This window comes from Ochlerotatus camptorhynchus, unplaced genomic scaffold, assembly GCF_037179485.1.
Source record: "Ochlerotatus camptorhynchus isolate MF236.1 unplaced genomic scaffold, CSIRO-AGI_Acam_v1.1 ptg000489l, whole genome shotgun sequence".
Taxonomy (NCBI): domain Eukaryota; kingdom Metazoa; phylum Arthropoda; class Insecta; order Diptera; family Culicidae; genus Ochlerotatus; species Ochlerotatus camptorhynchus.
Window position 1 is genome coordinate 292,425 of NW_027040974.1, and position 23,017 is coordinate 315,441.

Below are 23,017 nucleotides of genomic sequence, written 5' to 3' on the forward strand. Positions count from 1 at the left end.
AGTCGGTGTATAATGAGTCACGCCAAATGAAAAACAGTTGAACTCGCATCACGGTTTTCGAAAGATTCCCTTTCTTTTAACTTGGCAACAGAGGACTTCTGCATCAACTTCAAATGACTTCTAGCGAGGAAAAAAAATAACGGCTGTACACAGCAAAAAAAAAAATGTAATATCGATCAACGTAATTCAAGCTGATGTATGCAACAATGATGTAATAGCAAAAAGCAGATACAATATTACATCAATGGATGTAATTTTGTTCGCAAAATCGATGTACATCGTACAACGTTATATTACACAACCGATGGATTGACCTGGTTGCAGCAGTTTGGATGTAATATTCAACAACTTTTTTTTCTGTGTAGTATATCATTATATCAGTGATTTTGTGGAATTAGTGAAAAAGCAATGGTGATCATTCTAGTGCCGTGTACTAGATTCGTAGAGCGTACCGTTTGTGTTTGAGCGGGAAAACTCTGACCTCGGGACATCTTCAGGTTCCACAGAACCACACTAGACGAGAAAACTGTAAAAATTGAGTCCCTGAAGAAGGTCTCAAACGGACCGAAACGTTGGACAAAAATTAAATAGCAGTATTTTGATTTTGTCGAGACTGAACAGCCATTCACAACACACATCAATTCCCAGTCGAACCGTTCCATACACACTAATCCAGGCCTCCGTCGTTCGGTAAATTTTGAACTACAGAACTGTTCGGTAAATGTTTAAAAATCAGCCAAAAATCCAATTATTAAAAAAATTATCCTGAACTTGTACAGAAGTTGTTCAGTTTACCCCATTTATTGATGAAAAATAAAATTTATAAATTTTCTTGATTTCTCACGTGTAACGGTCATTTGAAAATTTTACCGAGTTGTTCTGCTGTTCAAAAACCCGGTAAATTCATACCGACTTCGGTGATCTGAATAAAGTGTGTACGAATTATCTTAAGGAAAAATAGTAGAAATAGTCATTATTGATCATTACAAAACGTATCGCATGACAAATGTAATGCTCACTGCGTGTATATGATCATTTCTTCGGTTATATTTAATATTTAATTGCAATACCTTTCGTGGACCTTTCATAGCATCGTAATGCTTGTTTACTTTGCACGATAGGTAGCCGGTTTGACAGTTCAATAGGTAGACTTGGCTTCACTCTTGGCGTGACTCATTATACACCGACTCTAGGAGAAACCAGTAAAATGCATGTATTAGTGAAACTTCTCACTAATACTAACGGTGGTAGAGAACTCTATCCAGCTTTCCATGCTCAGTAATGGTGGCCTGTTTGTATGAATAAATGTATCCTTCACTGTGCTTTTTGACACTAACTGGAGGGCGCATGTTGTTCCATTTTCTTCTGTTCCTGGGAGAGGGAAAGAGAAGGGTCAAAATCCGAACCTTTAGATAGCACAGTTAAGGATATATTTGTGTATGCAAACAGGACGCCATTACCGAGCATGGAAAGCTGGATAGTCCTCTTCACCTCCAGGCGGGATCGTATTGGTGCGATTTGCTTGTGTTAGTGAGATGAATTTTGTTGTTAGCTGTAAGATTTTTGTGTTTGCTGCTAGCAGAGTTGATGTTCTAATAAGAGTCCCACTAAGAGGAAATGTTGCGAACGAGCAGCACTGTTTGTGATTTACTTTTCGTAAACCAGATTTTTTGCGTTAGCATCGGATGACTTTCGTTCAGCAGTGAAAAATTTCATGTCGATAACGGATCTTCTGGGAGACAAAAATAATTATAGAACCTGAAAAATGATGTGCTTGGTTCAACTTATAAATACCACTATGTACAAAATAAAGCGAAGTAATGTTTTCATCTAAAATTACTGAAATATTATCAGAAATGAATGCAATACTTGTATTTCACTGGTGTGGGAACAATAATGTTTATTTACTTTGCTTGTTTTGTACCCCGCTTGACAGTTCAATTGGTCACGTCACGGTAACCAGCGTAAACACATTAATGTGTAAAATTTCACACATTTCGTGAAAAAAAAGGACCCATCAAACGTCAACAGAAGTGTATTTTTTACACATTTTTCAAGAACGGTTTTAACTGCAAAATGTGTAAAAATAATCATTCAAAGAATTTAAATATGATAAGGACGCATGGTTTTTTTTTTATATCGGAGTTTTCTTATTTGTGTCAATGATCAAATAAAGATTGATCGGATTCAATAAAATTTTATTTAAAAAAATCACAGCCAGACACCGGACAATGAAAACCTAAGTAATGATATTTTTTCTAAAGATTAGCTATGAAAATACTTTGAATCACTTACCCTCTAAGCTTGTCCACCGTTTGCTCTGTTACAGTTTGGACCGTAGTTTCTCCATTTTTCTGTTGAAATTGCTGAAAGATTTTTGCTAAGGCAAATGGCGTGCATCAACGGAGCAGGATGTGGCAAGGTTTAAAGTTTTTTTTTACCCATACATGAGCATAAAAATACACATTTTTTGACTGGAACTACATTCTTAAAATGTGTATTTTTTACACATTTCAAGATCTCCAATATTTTTTGACAGCCGCCTTTATGCATAAAAAATGTATATTTTTTTACTCATTTATATGTTTACGCTGGTTACCGTGTTGGCGGGACTCTTATTATAACGTAAAGGCCTGTATAGAGATCGAAGTGAAGCGAAAAATTCATACAAAATACTAAATTTTTCACCTGCGCGAAAAACGCAATTGGCAAATATTTCGCTTCGCTTTGAACTGTAAACAGATGCGATCCAGCGAAATCTTATTTTGTGGATCGTATATTTTTCGCTTACGTTCATTTTTTTCGCGCATGCAGCGCTAGCGAAAAGAGCAGCAGGTAAGCGAAAAGTTGACGTTTCGAGAAAGAGCGTATCTGTCAGATTTTCACTTCACCGGAGGTGTAAACTGACCGATTTCGTTTCACATGAACTGTAAACTGCGAAAAAAGGAAACTGGAAAATGTTCCACAAACATTTTTTCACAACCTTTTTCGCTAGCGAAATTTCATGATTTTTCGCGTGCTTCAATTTTCGTTACGCTTCGATCTGTATACTAGGCTTAAGAGAAGAGGTGACAATACGGGGCGAAAATGAACCACTTTTCTGTCAAACGCGAACCAGCTCCTGATTGGCCGATTTCATGTGCGTAAGATAGAGATAGAGATACATAAAGATAGAGATAGAGATAGAAATAAAAGAGGAAGAAGCCAATTGTCACCTCTTCCTCTATAGAGATGAACTAGCCTAAGGCTAAAAATCTCTTAAATAAAGAATTAAAAAAAAAAACCTCTTCCTCTTAGATTATAACATTGACTCTAATATGGACCAAAAGGTCTGTGCTAGAGTCGGTGTATAATGAGTCACGCCAAGAGTGAAGCCAAGTCTACCTATTGAACTGTCAAAACGGCTACCTATCGTGCAAAGTAGATAAACATTACGATGCTATGAAAGGTTCACGAAAGGTATTGCAATAAAATATAAAATATAATCGAAGAAATGAGCATAAACACGCAGTGAGCGTTAAATTGTCATGGGATACGCTCGGTAATGATTAGTAATGAGAATTTCTACTATTTTTTGTTAAGATAATTTGACAAAATCACTGATATAATGATTTACTACAGCCGCAGTTTATTTTCTCTCGCAAGAAGTCATTTGAAGTTGTTGTAGAAGTCCTCTGTTGCCAAGTGAAAAGAATGGGAATCTTTCGAAAACCGTGATGCGAGTTCAACTGTTTTTCTCTTGGCGTGACTCATTATACACCGACTCTAGTCTGTGCCATAAAAAGGGAGGAAAAATCAAGGTGGCTATATATAGGTGTTCTAATGTGTCAAATTCATGATTCAGCCATGTTGGATTATTGTACATATATTTACATTAAATTACATATATCACAAGTAACAAGGAACACGTTAAAATTCTGCACGGTCGCCTATCCATCTTGCTTGGAGGTCTACCCGGCACTAATGATTCAATTAATTGCCTGATCGTCGCTGTCTTTGGATGCTGGAATGGCTGAAAGCGAGAGAACATTGCTTCTCCCATCGCTCCTGTTGCCGATCGATGGTGATCGATGATCGGTGATCCTCTCCTGTCCTGTGATGTGTGACTGCACTTCCGTTACTCCATGTATGGGTATGTCCGAATAACGATGCCCAAAATTCACCTCGTAATCATCTCATATGGCATCTCATATTCTTCGGTCGTGTTTATTCAATTTGGGCTGGGCTACTCTCGAACACACGGTAACTGCAAAATACCCAATAATGACTACAAAGTCAGGCTTGCCTAAACTCCTCGAACTCAGATTATGCCGTAGAGATGCTCATTCATCGTGAGCTAGTTCATCCCTCACATATAAAGAGCCAAGGTGTCAAATCCAAAGAGCGCAAAAGAGCTCGAGCTCAGATTGATGCTCAAGCTGGACTTCCACAAACACGCATCACGATGAGTGATGTGGGGTTCGTTCTTGAGTGAGGCGTGATTTACATCGGCTCTGCTCACCAAACAACATTTTGAACTTCGGGATGAACTCGGTGAAACTGTAAATATAGAGCTTCGTTATGCATTCGGAGAGAGCACGCACGGCCTTTGATTTATGCACGGTTTTTCCATTCAATATTATGATACACAACAATACTATACTAATACTATAGGATCATTCCCAGAGAACGTAACGTTTTGAGAGATTGATGTTTTTTTTAACTCGCGGACCACTTTTTGGATTACTCAAACTCAGTCACAAAAATCTTTGATCATTTTTTCCGCTAAGTGCTTTATGAGTGCATAAACGAAATTATATTTCTGACCTACACAGCAAAAAAAAAAGTAATATCGATCAACATAATTCAAGCTGATGTATGAAATAATGATGTAATAGCAAAAAGCAGATACAATATTACATCAATGGATGTAATTTTGTTCGCAAAATCGATGTACATCGTACAATGTGATATTACACAACCGATGGATTGACCTGGTTGCAGCAGTTTCGATGTAATATTCAACAACTTTTTTTGCTGTGTAGAATGTACGAGGGAAAAACTAGTAAAAGCACTAATTACTCCGTTTATGGATTATCCCTTGGTGCTGTCTTCGTATTCTCCTGTTGCCTTTTAGGGAGTATCCATAAATGACGTAGCACATTTTTGATCAATTTTAGACCCCTCCTCCCCCTTCGTAGCGTATTTTGCTATACCCAATACATGGCCGGTCACAAATTCTGAAACCCCCACCTCCCTCTCAAATGCTACGTCATTTATGCATGTTCCCTTAACATGTTCATTCATTCAATTCGCTACACTGAAACAAATCGACATGTACCGTTTATTGGATCCATCTTATAACATAGCAATGTCAGCAGATTTATTCATTCTATGTGATGATTGATAGATTCCATTGGATTATCACTTAAAAACTATGACTGCGATATGGAATGATTTCTATCGTAATTTCACATACTTAGTACTTGATAATACTTTGCTTCGAACGTGGTTAGCGAAGGTAAGAAGTATATGAATATTGTCTGATATATTTCATGGTGAAAAACTGTTGATATGTCATGGGTGGGAACAGACATCTAGAAACTAATGGAAAATCATATAAGTTTGCACTATGAGAAAATTCAGTAAAATATACCTGTTTTCATGATGAATATTGCACACTAAAATATATATCTTATAAGATAATCATGTATATTTTATTGGAGTTGCTTTTACTGATTTTTGACGTTTGTTGATATGTCGCGTGTAAATAGACATGTAGAAACTATTGGACTGTCATTTAACTTTGCAGTATAGGAAAACATGTATATCTCATTGTAATAGCTTGCTTTGATTTTTGACGTTTAAAGATTGTAAACAGATCTATCCCAATCATTAAATAGTCATATAGAAATGCCTTTTAAGAAATCCAACAGCAAGCATTTGTTTTTGCATGTTTTTATGGGATGAATATCGCTCCCAATAAAATACATCTTACATGATTGTTCTTTATAAATTATTGAAACAATTTTCAACGATGTTAACGTACACTCATTCATATGATAATTGGTTCCAGAAAAGAATGTATTGAGATTGAAAAAAAAATGATTCTACTGTAATATTTACTTTGCTATGATTCTAATTGTAAGCCTTCTACACGGCTAATTCAGATTCCAGCCCTAAGTAGTACTCGAACTTCATGAGCCAGTTCTATCAAATCATATAATTTAGTCGTTGATTTATTGCACACAGGTGCATTAAGAAAGATTTGAACAAACCACACCACCGAAACGGAACATAAATTTGTCAGTGCTATTTGTCTTCACTCTAGCAAAACGAGCATAAAGTTGCACTACATTCCATGTCGGGAGAGCTGTTCTTACTTCATGCTATTTGAACGAGCTCAATCTTGAAGTCAGCCGTGGCCCAGTGGAATCGAGCACAGACACCGAAAGCATCACACCTCAACAGATCTTGATCGAATCCCAAATCAGCTACAATAAAAAAAAGGCACAACTGTGAAAGCTCCCACTGCCTGATGTTTATTTTTCGAATTTATTTTTAGAAATCGATTAAATATATGTGTCAAAAGAAGAAGTAAATTTCATGTTATTTTCACATAAACTTTACTTCGATTGATTTATGACACATATATTATATTGTGGTGAAAAGTATAGCTTATGCTTATGGGTTTCAAATCCATTTCAGTTAATTATTATAATTTAATCGATTTTCATTTATCATATGACGATCATATAAAAGTTACCAAATTATCAGCATTGTAAATGTATCAGATATTTATATAGAATTTACCTGACACATTTTCAATCATATCATTTTCAATGGATTATCTTATAGCGCAAATTTATTAGACTTCCACATAACAGGAATATGTCAAATTCGTTCAGTGTACCCTCGCTGCACACACGGTAGCTCGGAAATCTTTCTGGACCAACAATTGAAATAGGCAGAACAACCAAACGTAAGAAATGGCTTTAAACACAAACTTCTTGAGAATCAAAACACTACCACGTAAACAAAAATTTCCATTTGATAAAGGAAGTTTACTCTATCAGATGATGGCGTTAGATTGTTTGGATGTGCTTTGATTTTCGAAGAATTTATGTTTAAAGCCATTGTTTACATTTTGTTGTTCCGCCTATTTGAATTGTTGGTCTAGCGTTGTTTAAATCAGGTGGAGTCTGAATCGATTTATTCATAACCTTCAGTTGGTTGCAAGATGTCGCAGAAACGCATTCGGAAAAATTTGCCCCAGCTATGCTCAACTTAACAGAAAACGGCCCGAAAATGACACAATCGGCGGAACCCCACTGTATCAACTTCACCCCGACTGGTCCCCGCATACATAAATACGAAAAAATGCAAAATACACATTTTCAAGTCGGGTAGATGAATCGAAAATACTCAAGTTGACAGCCCCTCGCCGAAAATAAGCAGGGATTTAGATGCCCTGCCCGAAGATCTTTTTTATTTTCATTTCTTTGCAATCCGTTTTATTTTGCTTGACCCTGCACTCAAATACTAAAATAATTTCAAAATATGTTTATTTTGTTCGCATAGCTGTCAAACCAAACAAAAACCAATACATTTATTTTCAACACGAATATATAGAATAGAATATAGACAGTTACCCTATGAATCCATTTCCCACTTTTGCGTGACGGAATGTATGCATACGTTCCATAATGTTTTTTTTTTCATTTCTTGGTTGTGTACATTTTTTCTCGAATACAATACAAAATCACTCATTCATGCGCTCTGGGAGATGCCATCAAGAGCCATGCTCTCTACGAATACATCACGAAGCTCCAAGTTTACTGCTTTGCGCGAGTGCATCAAAATTTCTGCTCGGCAGGCAGAGTCGATGTACACCCGAGAACGAGCTCCGCATCCCTCACAAAGATGCGGGTTGGCAAGAGCCCAGCTTGAGCATCAAGTATAGCTCCGTGAGAGCAAAATATTTCCTCATCAAAATATGCTGGAGCTCAGCTTATTGATGACTCTTGATGGAGCATTTGGCAAGCCTGCTACAAAGTAAGCATTTTCGAGGGAGACTGGGACTATCCATTAAATGAGTAAAAATATAACCCATTTATGAGTATTTGTTATTCACTTGTTTTTGTAGTTGTAATTACTCATAAATGCGTAAAATTTTACTGATTTAATGGGTAGTCCCAGTTTCCCTCGAAAATGCTTACTTTGTAGTCATTATTGGGTATATTGCGTTTACCATGTATACACCCACTATTGGCGTCTTGCAGCGAAACTTTTCCAAGCTTTCGCCACCTACATTTCGAAGTGAAAACTACTAGAAGGAGGATAGTTTCCAAATTTTCTAAGTAAAACAGACGCTTTTTGGGGCAAATCGATCCATAAAGAAAAACTAATAATTTCCCGTGGAAACTTTTGCTTGAATCGTGTAAGAAAACGTGTTTGAAAACTATTTGTTATTATTTCGGTATGGATCGGAGATATTTTCATGGAAAATTATGCATAACAAGTTTGCACCCACAGGGAGAGGTTACCTCCTGCGCAGCTGCATTTTTCAGAAAATGGTAAATATGTGCGATTTTCACTAAGATGAAAGTGGAAATTAAGTGCATTTACTTAGGAAAGGTTGTATCATGCTGGTGGTAATAGAGAATTGGTTGTATAGGACGCCAATATTCAATAAATGTTCATTTTGGCCTTTTTTAAGCAAACATATTGATACTCACAATTTTCGACGGAAAACGAACCGGAACTTGATTTACTTAACAAGCACCATACTATAAAATGATGCTAGATGGTCTTCAAAGTGATAACAAGATGACAAATCATCTTTATTTTGAGTAATTAAGCAATTTACTTCTGTTTACCATCATATTTACGATGCAGCATTGATGGAGCTGTGAAATGAAATGAATATATCTTTTGAAAGTTCACCTGAAAAAGTCAAAGATGCACATCAGTCTGATCGTAAAAACGTTTTCTTCTTCAATTCGAATGTTATATTGGAAGGATTTCACGTAGGCTTGATGAAAATTATAATTTAATGCTAATTTTCACGAATTTTATATGCAGTCTGTCAACATTATCATCATCATGCAGTGGCGACATCTGCGTTGAGCTTTTGCGGCAATCTTCCAATGTGAAAAATAACATTGACTCTCTCGCTATTTCAAAACTACCCAAATTTGGGTACAATCCACCCAGATCGGTCAAAACTGAACCTACCCAAAAATGGGTAAACTGTTATGGGAGTGACAAGTTGACAAATCAGTACCAACATTTCAAAAGGGTGAAACGGACAAATGTAAACAAATTGAGTTTTTTATAGAAATGGACACACTAATAAAAATAACCATAAAAGAGAGCTTAACGACGTGTTTGGGGTATCATCCAGACCATTTGTGAGATAGTTTACCCATCCGGGATACAGTTCGTTTATGGTATTTGTTTATTAGGGCAGCAAGTGATGCAATATTATGAACAATTTCATAAAATTTCACAAAAAAACTTGTTTTGTCACCCTAAATTAACATTTAAAAAAAGGCGTAACTAACTTTTGTAGTTTAGTATAGTGAAGTAAATTTCACCCCTCGGTATGTTCGCCATCAACGAGGGCGAAACTGCATCCAGGTTTGAATTGTGGCCTCATTTTTGATTTCCGTAGTTTTGATGGTTTTCATGCGAATATTGCAGTATTTTTTTATGTATAACATAGCCTCGTAGCCATAGCGTTTACAACGGTGAAAAAAATCTCCCAAGGCACTCCACCTACGTACATCTAGTTGTAGTTTCTAAAATGCATTATTCTCAAATGAATATTACAAGATTGCCCACAACTCAAATAACCTTAAGATTGGAAACCCCAGAACCCGATTAAGATATGTTGTTTTCGCGGTTCCAAATTAAAGATCATGAATCGTCGCATACGGAAAACCAGCTGCTGGGTCAATTCGTTGCTATTGACGTACAATAGATCTAGCTGATTTCTGATGGATGAAACAAACATAAAACCAACGCAATCAGTATCATTTCCTTGATCCTTTGTATGGCACCACTTAGAAGCAATTTCTTACTGAAAAGTACCCACAGTGGCCTCCGTTTGATCTAGCATGTTCAGTTTCTATGATTTTAGCGCGTTCATTACCGCTGGGAGATAAAATTAAAACTTTGACAATTCCATCAGACATGATGATGATGATTTTTGTTTTTGTTTGTTTTAAAAACCATTCAAATTTTGAATTAAATTAAATTAAAGAAAATGAAAGAAATCCAAGATATAAAATTTGATAGTTTGTCAAACAAAAGGTACAAAAATGAAAGGGCGTAATCAAAATTGATGAATATAAAGAGCAAAATCTAATTTTGAGGATTTTTAACGTAAAAAACACAAAATAAAAATCTAAACTTCTATGAACTGATTAACAAGGGTCAACTCAGGTTGAACGGTGCAAATAATAGACCTGTACTGCTTACTGATTTAAATTAAATCCATTTTTTCGCTTCGAAAACTTTGACAGCGTTTTTTACAGCTTGACATCATTGTTAGTTTCGCCGTTTTGAAATGTTTATGCCGAAATGAACAACATTGACATGAATCCGATTGACGTTGTTCATTTGTCAACTTGTCACGTTCAACACAGTTTACCCATTTTTGGGTAGGTTCAGTTTTGACCGATATGAGTGGATTGTACCCAAATTTGGGTGGTTTTGAAATAACGTGCTTTGGCTGTTAGAACCAGGTAGGTGGCATCGTGTGGCATCCCTATCTTGTTGGCCTTGCCTTGAAAAGAGCTAACATCGCTGCGGACCCGCGAATTGCGGCCCCCACTGACAGCTCATAATTTGTAAACAAATAGAAGATTCAAGCCAGAATTTCAAAAAAGGCGTGACTTATATTATGGATATTCTCAATATTTTTGCTTACATTTTGTAAAAAATAAACTTAGGACTCATAAAATATTATTTTCTAATAAAACAGCAAAAAAGGTTATCTTCCATTTAATTCCACTTAATTAATTTTGGTATCCATGACAGATACGTATTTCGACTACAATGTGCAGTCTTCATCAGTGTCATTCCCACTAAAGAACTTATCAAAATCTAACCCCCTTAAGTACTCATCCCCTAGGTATAAAAGTCAAGATCACAGGTATATAAATGAAACTACAATGTGTTGAATCGGAACCTACCTAACTAATTAAAACCAAAGATTTAAGTAAGCTAAAGGAGAAAAATCTATTCAACTCTCTAATAAAGAAAATCCCAAAGGCTTGGTAGCCATCATAATGAAGTAATGAAATTGGGTTGTTAGCGGAATGCTTTAATAAAACAGCAAAAAAGGTTATCTTCCATTTAATTCCACTTAATTAATTTTGGTATCCATGACAGATACGTATTTCGACTACAATGTGCAGTCTTCATCAGTGTCATTCCCACTAAAGAACTTATCAAAATCTAACCCCCTTAAGTACTCATCCCCTAGGTATAAAAGTCAAGATCACAGGTATATAAATGAAACTACAATGTGTTGAATCGGAACCTACCTAACTAATTAAAACCAAAGATTTAAGTAAGCTAAAGGAGAAAAATCTATTCAACTCTCTAATAAAGAAAATCCCAAAGGCTTGGTAGCCATCATAATGAAGTAATGAAATTGGGTTGTTAGCGGAATGCTTTAATAAAACAGCAAAAAAGGTTATCTTCCATTTAATTCCACTTAATTAATTTTGGTATCCATGACAGATACGTATTTCGACTACAATGTGCAGTCTTCATCAGTGTCATTCCCACTAAAGAACTTATCAAAATCTAACCCCCTTAAGTACTCATCCCCTAGGTATAAAAGTCAAGATCACAGGTATATAAATGAAACTACAATGTGTTGAATCGGAACCTACCTAACTAATTAAAACCAAAGATTTAAGTAAGCTAAAGGAGAAAAATCTATTCAACTCTCTAATAAAGAAAATCCCAAAGGCTTGGTAGCCATCATAATGAAGTAATGAAATTGGGTTGTTAGCGGAATGCTTTAATAAAACAGCAAAAAAGGTTATCTTCCATTTAATTCCACTTAATAAATTTTGGTATCCATGACAGATACGTATTTCGACTACAATGTGCAGTCTTCATCAGTGTCATTCCCACTAAAGAACTTATCAAAATCTAACCCCCTTAAGTACTCATCCCCTAGGTATAAAAGTCAAGATCACAGGTATATAAATGAAACTACAATGTGTTGAATCGGAACCTACCTAACTAATTAAAACCAAAGATTTAAGTAAGCTAAAGGAGAAAAATCTATTCAACTCTCTAATAAAGAAAATCCCAAAGGCTTGGTAGCCATCATAATGAAGTAATGAAATTGGGTTGTTAGCGGAATGCTTTAATAAAACAGCAAAAAAGGTTATCTTCCATTTAATTCCACTTAATTAATTTTGGTATCCATGACAGATACGTATTTCGACTACAATGTGCAGTCTTCATCAGTGTCATTCCCACTAAAGAACTTATCAAAATCTAACCCCCTTAAGTACTCATCCCCTAGGTATAAAAGTCAAGATCACAGGTATATAAATGAAACTACAATGTGTTGAATCGGAACCTACCTAACTAATTAAAACCAAAGATTTATTCCGCTAACAACCCAATTTCATTACTTCATTATGATGGCTACCAAGCCTTTGGGATTTTCTTTATTAGAGAGTTGAATAGATTTTTCTCCTTTAGCTTACTTAAATCTTTGGTTTTAATTAGTTAGGTAGGTTCCGATTCAACACATTGTAGTTTCATTTATATACCTGTGATCTTGACTTTTATACCTAGGGGATGAGTACTTAAGGGGGTTAGATTTTGATAAGTTCTTTAGTGGGAATGACACTGATGAAGACTGCACATTGTAGTCGAAATACGTATCTGTCATGGATACCAAAATTAATTAAGTGGAATTAAATGGAAGATAACCTTTTTTGCTGTTTTATTAAAGCATTCCGCTAACAACCCAATTTCATTACTTCATTATTATTTTCTGATTTTCTACCACGAAGTCAACCATTTATATGGCATAAAAGGGAAAATAATTTCATTTGATAAAAATAAGACAATTCAGTCACGCCATTTTTGCAGTTCACACTGTAATTGTGCCGTTTCAGATGTTGGTTTCAATAACATGGCGGCATGCCACCCAGCTGGTTAGAACTGGTCATTCGAAAAAAAAAAAAAAAATAAAAGCAAAAAATAAACGAAATTTCTTTTATTTTTTCCTTTTTTTTTATATAATATGTGGAGGAAAGGGACTCTTTCGAAAACCGTGATGCGAGTTCCACTGTAATTGTCATGGCGTGACTCTTATACACAGACTTTATCAAATACAACAAATAAATCTTAACCAACAATTGAAAAGACGCTATCAGCTTTAATAAACAAAACACTGTAAGTATTTCCTCGCAGAGCGTAGGCCACCCACGCAAACCAACAATATCATCGGGTAGGGAAAACTTTCTCCTATACTATGATGCTATTGATTTGCGTGGACGATCTTTTATGCAAGAGGAAATGTCTTACACAGTTTTGTTTACATTAGCTCATAGGCCCTTTTCAATTATTGAGCGAGACATTTGTTTTTCGCAACTAATGTGTTGTACTTACAATGAGTTGCAGTAAAAATCAGGATAAAAACGATAAAAATGCCATTAAAACTTGTGTTATCGATGGTTGCGGGGCAAACTCGAAAACGAGTCCATATCTTTTCTTTTTGAAAGTACCGCAAAACCCCGAACGGAGGATCGATTGGTGCGATGCTATGGGAGTAGCAGTTCAGAAGGGCAGAGTCTACTGCTGTACTCGGCATTTCGATATCCCCGGAGACTTTGATGGCGACGCACCTTCAGATAAATCAAGTGGTATCCGGTTGAAGCTAAAAAGCCATGTCTTGCCTCATAAGGATATATCGATTCAATGTAAGTATTTTAGTTTTTCAGTTTATCAAGAATATCCTGTATTTTTTCTGCTCTGTTCTTCACTCAGTTGATAAGTTATTCACGTAATAAAATGCTTTTTTATAAATGCTGGTAGTTACCTGACATTTTATTAATCAATCGAGTGCAAGGCATGAGCCAGCAAACAGTGCATACAATTTGGATTAACAATTAATATAACTGTACTTTATGTTTTCTATTGTAGATGAAACCAGGAATATTTATCAGCTGTTTGAAATTATGAAAACCACGAAAAAAATCGAAAAACCAAACAGATATTTGCTACCGGCGATTGAACAAGATCTCAATATCAAAGTTCCTTTGAATATTAAACCTGCAACTATGAATGAAACATACGATTACGTTATCGCTAAAATCAAGGATTATTTCAAATCGGACCTTCCTAAGTCAAAATATCAGTTAGTGCAGATGTTGAAGGGCCACAGAGATAAAATTGCGGAAATGGTCAATAAGAAAAATATGAAGGGTGCTCTGCATGGTACAGTATTGCTGAAAACGGTTCAACCATTTCTTCAGTACGAAGCGAATGGAAATTTGGATTTACCAATCGGGCACAAAGAGCTAGAACAGTTATATTTCGAGTTGGAATCCAATCAAATAAAAGCTTTCTTCCGTCCACCTAAAAATGTAACATATAACAGTGATGCTGATGGTAACTTTAAAGATCTATTTTTCTTACCTGGAATACGCGTAAATTTGTCCCTTCCCTTCTTGGAGTTGGTTAGAGAAGTGGCATTGAATTCTGAAAAGTACATCGTGAATGTTAAAAGCATCCCCAAAGCTTCTGAAGGAAAACCGAATGGTTTGGAGTGGTTCCAGAAAGTGGATAAACCTTACAGGTTGAAATCTTCTAAGGTTGGTCAATATGTCACGTTGGAGTATGTAGACATCCTGATAAATCTTTTCGAGACATTTGAATTCATGATGAGTCAACGTCAAAGATCCACTTTGATATTTCTTTTGCAGCAAACAAGAAAGGATTTGTCAGAATATGAAATGAAGGAACTTCAAATCACCTACAGTTGCTTTTTGTCTAACTACAAGTACTATCGAATCATAAACGAAGACATCGCACAAGAAATTGGAGATGAGGAATTTTACATGTTTGTGAAGGAAGTAATCAATCCTGAATTGAATTTTCAGTTCATAAACGCAATCGATAGCAATGTAGCGAGCATCGACAAAATTGATCAATACTTTCGACCAATCCTTGGTTACATAAATGAGGAAGCTGGGTTTACTGACGGAGAACCGTACCTGACTTTCGCTGATCAATTGAAGAAGGCAATTAGTTACACGTGTCAGGAGTGTAACATAACCTTTGAGTCACCACTTGCTCATCTCACCGTCAAAGAACATCGATTTTGCGGTACCAAAAAGTGGAAATGTGTTCACTGTAATGCGGCGTTTTTAGAAACAAAGCTTGCTACTGATATGTGGGCTCACAAGTGTCCCTATACGTTTTGTAAATAAAGTTTACCAATAAATGAGAATATACTCTATGTGTAATTATTATTATTCAGTATATATCATCCCGGTCCCACCACTGAGTTCCCGTGCCAACAGCTGCCCTTCCCATTTGCACTCGTCAGCTCATGCAATACTCTAGACTCACATGGGTGGTTGTATGCGGGTTCTCCCCTCGATAGGCTCAAATGTCCGTGTCCATCCAGGTTCTGACGCAAATGATGCAAAGTTATCACTTCGTATATTACTACTATTACTAGGTACTGGTTTACTGGATAGGTCGCCAAGGTTGTCCCCAAGAAATCTTTATTTTATTTTTTTAATTTATCATTTTTCATGCTCAGTTAGCGCTCAACTTCCAAGCCGAGCAGTCGATGTTTTTGGACAACCAAGTTTTGGAAGTCGTTCACGGACTATTGTACGTTTATGTATCGATTATTTTCTATCGTCGTTTCAAGTATCGCGTTCGTGTTTGCAGCGACGTCATATTCCGCGATGCCGCGCCGCGAAAATACGTTTCGCGTTGACTGTTCGCGTTTCCGAAGATCCTCTCTCATGACGAGATCCATAAGTTCATCGGGAAAGAACTCGGTCTTACGCGCAAAAACGTGCTTCTACTCCAATCAAGCAGACAGCTTGGATGTACCTTCGTGAAGGTCAACAACCTCGAACTTGCCAAAAAGATCGTGGGGAAACACGATAGCAAGCACGAGTTCGTGTTTGATGGCAAGTCCTACAAACTATGGATTACGATGGAGGACGATGCGGTGGAGATAAAGTTGCTCGAACTACCCGAAAGCATCACCAACGACCCGGTCGCAGTTTTCCTCGCCGACTACGGAGAAGTTATTAGTGTTCGTGACCTAATGTGCGATGACCGATACAGTGAATTTGGTGGTGTTAATACCGGTGTTCGTGTTGCTCGAATGGTAGTAACGAAGAACATTCCTTCACTCGTGATAATCCAGGGCGAAGAAACTGCGGTTGGATACAAATAACTGCTAGTGCAGAAGCTCGTAGCGGATCAATCCTACGCTAACGTAACGAAGGGAAAACCGTCCATACCTCAACCAATGAAACAGATATCGGATCCACGAAAACCATCATCGAGCTCGACTTCAGGAACTTCGGGTTTGAAGGCAAGTCTCCTTGGAGCAAGTGAGACACGAGTTGCAGCAGCACAACGGAAAAACACAATGCCGCCACCAGCTGCACCAACTACAGCAAAACCCTCCGCAATGCAAGCTATTGTCCAACTATCGCCGCTGACAATCCCGATCGGTACCATCGTATCTCATCGCAGGACCGATGGCAACGACACGGACAGCTCACAAACATCTCTTGCTTCGAACAATAGCCGACGCACGCGTAGGCAACCACCGGGTAAGAAAATGCGACACTCCGGAGATGATATCACCTCCGAACACGAACACATCAGAGTTTCCGATGAAGAAATACAGCAATAATGGAGTACGTCAGCTGTAATATCGGAACCATAAATATAAACACCATCACCAACCAAACCAAGCTAAATGCCCTTTAAACGTTTGTTCGCACAATGGAGCTAGACATTGTGTTTCTGCAGGAGGTTGAAAATGAACAGCTTGCATTACCCGGCTATATCGTTGACCATGCGAGAAGAGGAACGGCAATTGCTCTAAAAGAACATATTAAATTCTCGCACGTAGAGAAGAGCCTGAACGGGAGATTGCTCGCCCTTCGTGTTCACAACACTACGTTTTGTAATGTGTATGCTCCATCGGGTTCCGTGCTTCGTTCCGAACGAGAGTGGTTTTTTAATAACACCATCGCGTATTATCTTCGTCACCGCACCGATCACATCATCCTTGGAGGTGACTTCAACTGCGTGATTCGACAATGCGATGCGACGGGGCTCGCTCTTCAAGTCTCCGTTCAGCAGCTACATCTGCATGACGTGTGGCAGCAGCTCCGTCAACGAGAGATGGAATACACTTACATCACACACAACTCCTTGTCCAAGCTCGATCGGCTATATGTAAGCGCCGGTCTCCAAGAACAGCTGAGATCAACAGCTGCCCATGTTTGCTGCTTCTCGGACCACAAAGCCGTCACGGTGAGAATTTGCCTTGTCGTGGTTTCTGGGCTCTTCGTCCCCACCCTGACCACAGAAAATATAGACGAGTTTCAAATACGGTGGCAATATTGGACTCGTCAACGCCGAAATTATTCGTCGTGGATGGAATGGTGGCTGTCGTGCGCAAAGCCTAAAATAAAGTCCTTCTTCTGCTGGATGTCAAAAATAGCATTCGACGAATTCAATCGTGAACAGCAACGGCTTCACGTTCTACTATGGCATGCGTACGATGGCTACCAAAACAACCGCGCTATGCTCACTATCATCAACCGGGTAAAAGCCGAAATGCTTTTAAATCAACGAAGTTTTTCCGAAATGTTTGTGCGGACGAACGAAACCTACGTTGCTGGTGAGCCGTTGTCGACCTAGGCGGTGTCGAAGGACCACCATCGAGCAACTGCAAAACAAGAGAGACGATATCATCGGTGATTCTGCTGCGATACAGGATCATATGGTCCAATTCTTCACCGATCTATACGCACACGGTCATGTGGACGAAGAAGAAGAAGAAGAAGATGGACCCTTTCAGTGCGAGAGAGTCATCCCCCAGCACGATGCCGCAAATGAAGACTGCATGAATGAGGTAACAATGGCTGAAATACTTTCTGCCATCCGCACAAGCACATCCAGAAAATCACCAGGATGGGCTGCCAAAAAAGTTTTATCTGCGTACTTTCAATGTGATACATCGTGAACTGAACCTGATTTTGACCGAAGCTATCAGGTCAAATTTCCCGAGTCAGTTCGTCGATGGAGTGATATTGTTGGTGAAGGAACAAGGTGCGGGGGACACCGCACGTTCATACAGGCCAATTAGTCTAGTCAATTATGACTATAAAATTCTCTCGCGTGTCCTAAAACAGTGACTTGAAAATGTATTCCGTGCCCATGGTGTTTTGACTGCCTCTCAAAAATGTGCAAATACTGGACGCAATATCTTCCAGGCTACGTTAGCTTTGAAAGATAAAAATTGCACAGCTGAAAGCGAACAGGCAAAATGGGAAACTGATCTCTTTCGATCTCGATCATGAATTCGATCGTGTGGACCAACGCTTCTTGTTCGATACGATGCGAGGTATGGGATTCAACCCGGCGTTCGTGGATTTGCTCTCCCATATATCAACAGCTTCTACATCTCACTTGCTTATCAACGGGCGCCTCTCTGCACCCTTCCAAATCGAACGTTCGGTCCGCCAAGGGGACCCTCTCTCGATGTATCTTTTTGAACTCTATCTGCACCCACTCTTGCGGCGTTTAGAACAAGTGTGTGGAGCAGATCTAATCGTCGCATACGCAGATGACATCAGTGCCATCGTTACCAGCGTCGATAAGCTCGATGCGATGCGGGATTTGTTCCGACGTTTTGAAAGAGTAGCAGGAGCGCGCTTGAATGAAGCTAAAACAACGGCAATCGACGTCGGCCTCATTAACAATCCGTTAACTGTGCCGTGGCTTCATACCGAAAACACCATCAAAATTCTCGGAGTTATTTTCGCCAACTCGGTGCGGGTAATGACCAAGTTGAATTGGGACCTACTCGTGACAAACTTCGCTCGGCAAGTGTGGCTACACTCGTTACGCAGTCTATCCTTACGACCATTTCGATGGAGCAGCTAGCGCGAAAACGGGAGGATGGCGGTCTCAACTTACAACTACCAGCGTTCAAGTGTGAGGCATTGCTCTCGATGATGTCACAAAAGTGAGGTTACCCCAACGGTGTAGCTCCCTATAACAGCGGTAGCGATACAATCTATCAGAGATGACATTATCCTTAACGTAGCAAAAGGGCATGTGAAATTTTTGTTTCACGAGCCAATAACGAAAGCGTCTAACGGTACGCTGGGGGTAATTAAAGTACATTTCTCGCTGTATTTAATGAAATTTAAGTACATTTCTCGCTGTACATTAATGGAGCTAATGTACTTAATTTATGCGACTTGTAATTAAAGCTGAAATTTGTACTTAAAAGTAATTATATCAAAAAATTTCCGACAAATAGATAGAGAAGCTGGTTCTGCGGTCGTGTCTAGGACACAACCCTTTGATTTTTTTTTAATTGGGTGCCCCCCTAAAAATCAAGAATTCATTTTAATTCACTGTAAACCATAGTATGTGCAGGTATGTTGAGATTTCCATAAAGTAATTATTTTAACAACCCAAAATAATGAAAACACTCTCAATTCGATAATTTTAATCATACTTTATTGTTATATTTTATTCAATTTAAAAAAATATTGTTGCTTCCTCATTATAAGAACAACACAACTTCCTAAGAATGAGAAAATTAATCATATTTGACTTTCCTGTTGTCCACTGAGTAAAAGTCTAGAACATACTTATATCGTAACACGTCCTATTTTTTTTTGGTACCGCCATCTTTATGAATTTTGTATATTGTCTCGATGATGGTCGTATACTGCCTAACTAGTTTCAGAGACGAACCAGCCCAAGGCTAAAAGTCTCTTTAATAAAGAAAAAAAAAAAAAAAAAAAAAACTGCCTAACTAAAGTTGTTATGACATTGTCGTCCGAAAGTTTTTTTTTAGGAAGTGACTACATAAACACTTTTCTAGAATAGTTGAAAACGATATCTCGCCATCTTACCCCTCGTTCGGGTGATTTTTTAAATTGGATACCCCCGTAAAAATTTAAAATCCATCGAAATTTACAGTAATCAACTTTGGGATGCGATGGGATGTTGAGATTATAATTGTGCAGTTGTTGTAAAATATATTTTGTAGAAATTTTTTGCGATAACATTTTTCTTGAACATTTGGAAATGTTATCTTAACGTTTTATATCTCATTTTGATGGTTTAAAAAAAAAAATCGCCTTAGTTCTAAACCTAAAAGCAAGGTTGCAAAGACTCATTTCAGCTAAAACAATGTTTTTCTAAATTATAAAATAATTAGATGCCATGATCAAATTTTGAATTGGTAGGATACAAGAAGAGGTTGCAAAGAATGTGTTTGACATATTAAACCTGTTTATTTCACTTCATGAGAGTCACAATCAGCGATTTTTTCACAAACTCACTCACTCACTCACTCACTCACTCAGCGATCAGCAAATCGCTGATTGTGACTCATAGAAAACAAAATTTACAGGTTTTATGTTTCCAACGCATACTTTGTAACCTCTTCTTGTAAGTTACAAGTAAAACATGCCATCATACCATCTTTTGGTTTTATTATTCCGAAAAACATTATTTTAGCTGAAATGAGTCTTTGCAACCTTGCCTAAAAGAAGGACTCTGTAATGATGAAACTTGATGACGCCACCACACCTTGCTCTGCTTAAAGTAGTATAAAAACCAGTATAGTTTTTATGACTCAGCTGAGTTTTTAATTGCAAATTTTCAAGCAGTTTTCCATTGGCTTGCAAAATGAAATCGATTTACTCCGCAGTACTCAGCTCATAACCATATCACTAATATCTATATAAAGAAAGAGAGAAGGATTAGTAATTTCCATTTATTCCACTATTTTATTTGCTTATCCTTGACAGATATGCGTATTTCGTCTACAATGTGCAGACTTCTTCAGTGTCTTTTACTAATACTCGACTGAAAAAAACCATCGCAAACTACCGAATATATTACCTAGGTACCTAAGTACATTTGTACTTAAAGCTAGGTAAACATAAATCTAATGTCCTATAGAAGCAGGAACTCTACTGCTTACTCGTTAGTTTACCTAGCTTTAAGTAAAAATGTACTTAGGTTAGTATATATTCAGTAGTTTGCTATGGTTTTCTTCAGTCGAGTATTAATACAGTGTCGTATTTGTGTATCGGAGTATCGTGAACCTCTGACGGCACAACTTCGAAAAGGCGAACAGGTAGAACATACCCCGCTTTTCATCAAAACCTTTGAATTTTGTAAAACATTACTTACCCAAAGTAATATCTTACAATACCCCGATTTTGAGCGACCATTTATATTGACTACTGGCGCTAGCAACTTTGGTATCGGAGCAGTCTTATCCCAGGGAGTCATTGGAAAAGACAAACCCGTTGCTTATGCATCGAGAACCTTGACAAAAAAGCGAAGAAAACTACTCCGCTATTGAAAAGGAACTCCTAGCTACAGTCTGTGCAACGAAATATTTTCGACCTTATCTATTCGGTACAAAATTTACACTTTACACTGACCATCAACCACTCACATACGCTCTTAATCTAAAAACTCCTAATTCTAAGCTAGTAAAATGAAGACTGCAATTGAATGAATTTGATTTTGATATAAAACATCGGCCAGGAAAACAAAACGTCGTAGCCGACGGACTTTCTAGGATACCAGCCGAAATTAACATGAACAAAGAAAGTTCTGACATAAGTTCAATCCATTCAGCGGACACTGACGTTTCAGAGTTCATTAAATGTACTGAACATTCCCTAAATATATTCCATAATCAAATCATCTTGAAGATCGGCCAAAATGATTCTGAGGAATATGAAGAAATCTTCCCTAAAATGTATCAAATAACAATTACAAAGATTAATTTTGGCGTCCCAACATTGATCCGCATTTTCCGAGATTTTATGCACCCAGGCAAAATTGATTGCATTTTATGCCCGGAAAATGTAATACAGTCGCTACAAACTGTATACAAAAATTACTTCAGTCGCTGCAAAACATTTAAAATTAGGATTACCCAGAACTTATTAATTGATTTGCGAACATCCGAAGAACAAAATACGATTATTTCAGATACACATGAAACCGCTCATAGAGGCATATTGGAAAACAAAGCCTCTATAACTAGGCGATTCTACTTCCTCAACCTCAAACAGAAGGTTAGAAAATACATCCTTCTTTGCAAAACTTGCAACACACAAAAATATGAAAGGCATCCATACAAAATTCAGCTCTCCGAAACTCCAATCCCAAAACTACCTCTTTATATCATACACGTCGACGTTTATATAGTCCAACCAAATCTTTTCCATTCAATAATCGATAAATTAACGAGATTTGGAACTCTCCTTCCCATAAAATCCCGCCGTATCTCAGATATACGCAAAGCTTTACTGAAGTACTTCGCATTTTACGGAATACCTAAATTGATGGGTTTGACAACGAACCCGCAATTAAATCAATTGAAATACGAGGACTCCTTTTTGACCTCAACGTACAACAGTACTTTACGCCGTCCAATTACAGTCAAGTAAATGGAATCGTGGAACGCTTCCATTCCACTTTTTTCTGAGTTTACAGAACTAACAAACACAAATACGAGAATATATCGAACAAAGAAAAATCTCTAAAAGCCTGTTCAATCTATAATAATACTATGCATTCTTCTATTTATGAAATATTTTATGCAGCAAAAGAAGGCACAGATAGACCCGTGAATATGGATGCTCTTATCGAATATAGATATAAACATTACGATGAGACCACTCTTCAAATCTCAAAAACTGAAAAGCAACAACGTGACTACCATAAT

The 23,017-nt window shown here is 37.5% G+C and overlaps 1 protein-coding gene across 1 annotated transcript; it reads left to right on the forward strand.

Moving 5' to 3' along the window:
• Positions 1–13,612: 13,612 nt before the first annotated feature.
• LOC135712512 (uncharacterized) lies at positions 13,613–15,458 on the forward strand. Its single transcript, XM_065235458.1, has 2 exons — positions 13,613–13,946; positions 14,170–15,458. The coding sequence occupies exons 1-2, from the start codon at positions 13,637–13,639 to the stop codon at positions 15,456–15,458; spliced, it is 1,599 nt and encodes a 532-aa protein (XP_065091530.1). The 5' UTR covers positions 13,613–13,636.
• Positions 15,459–23,017: the final 7,559 nt, after the last annotated feature.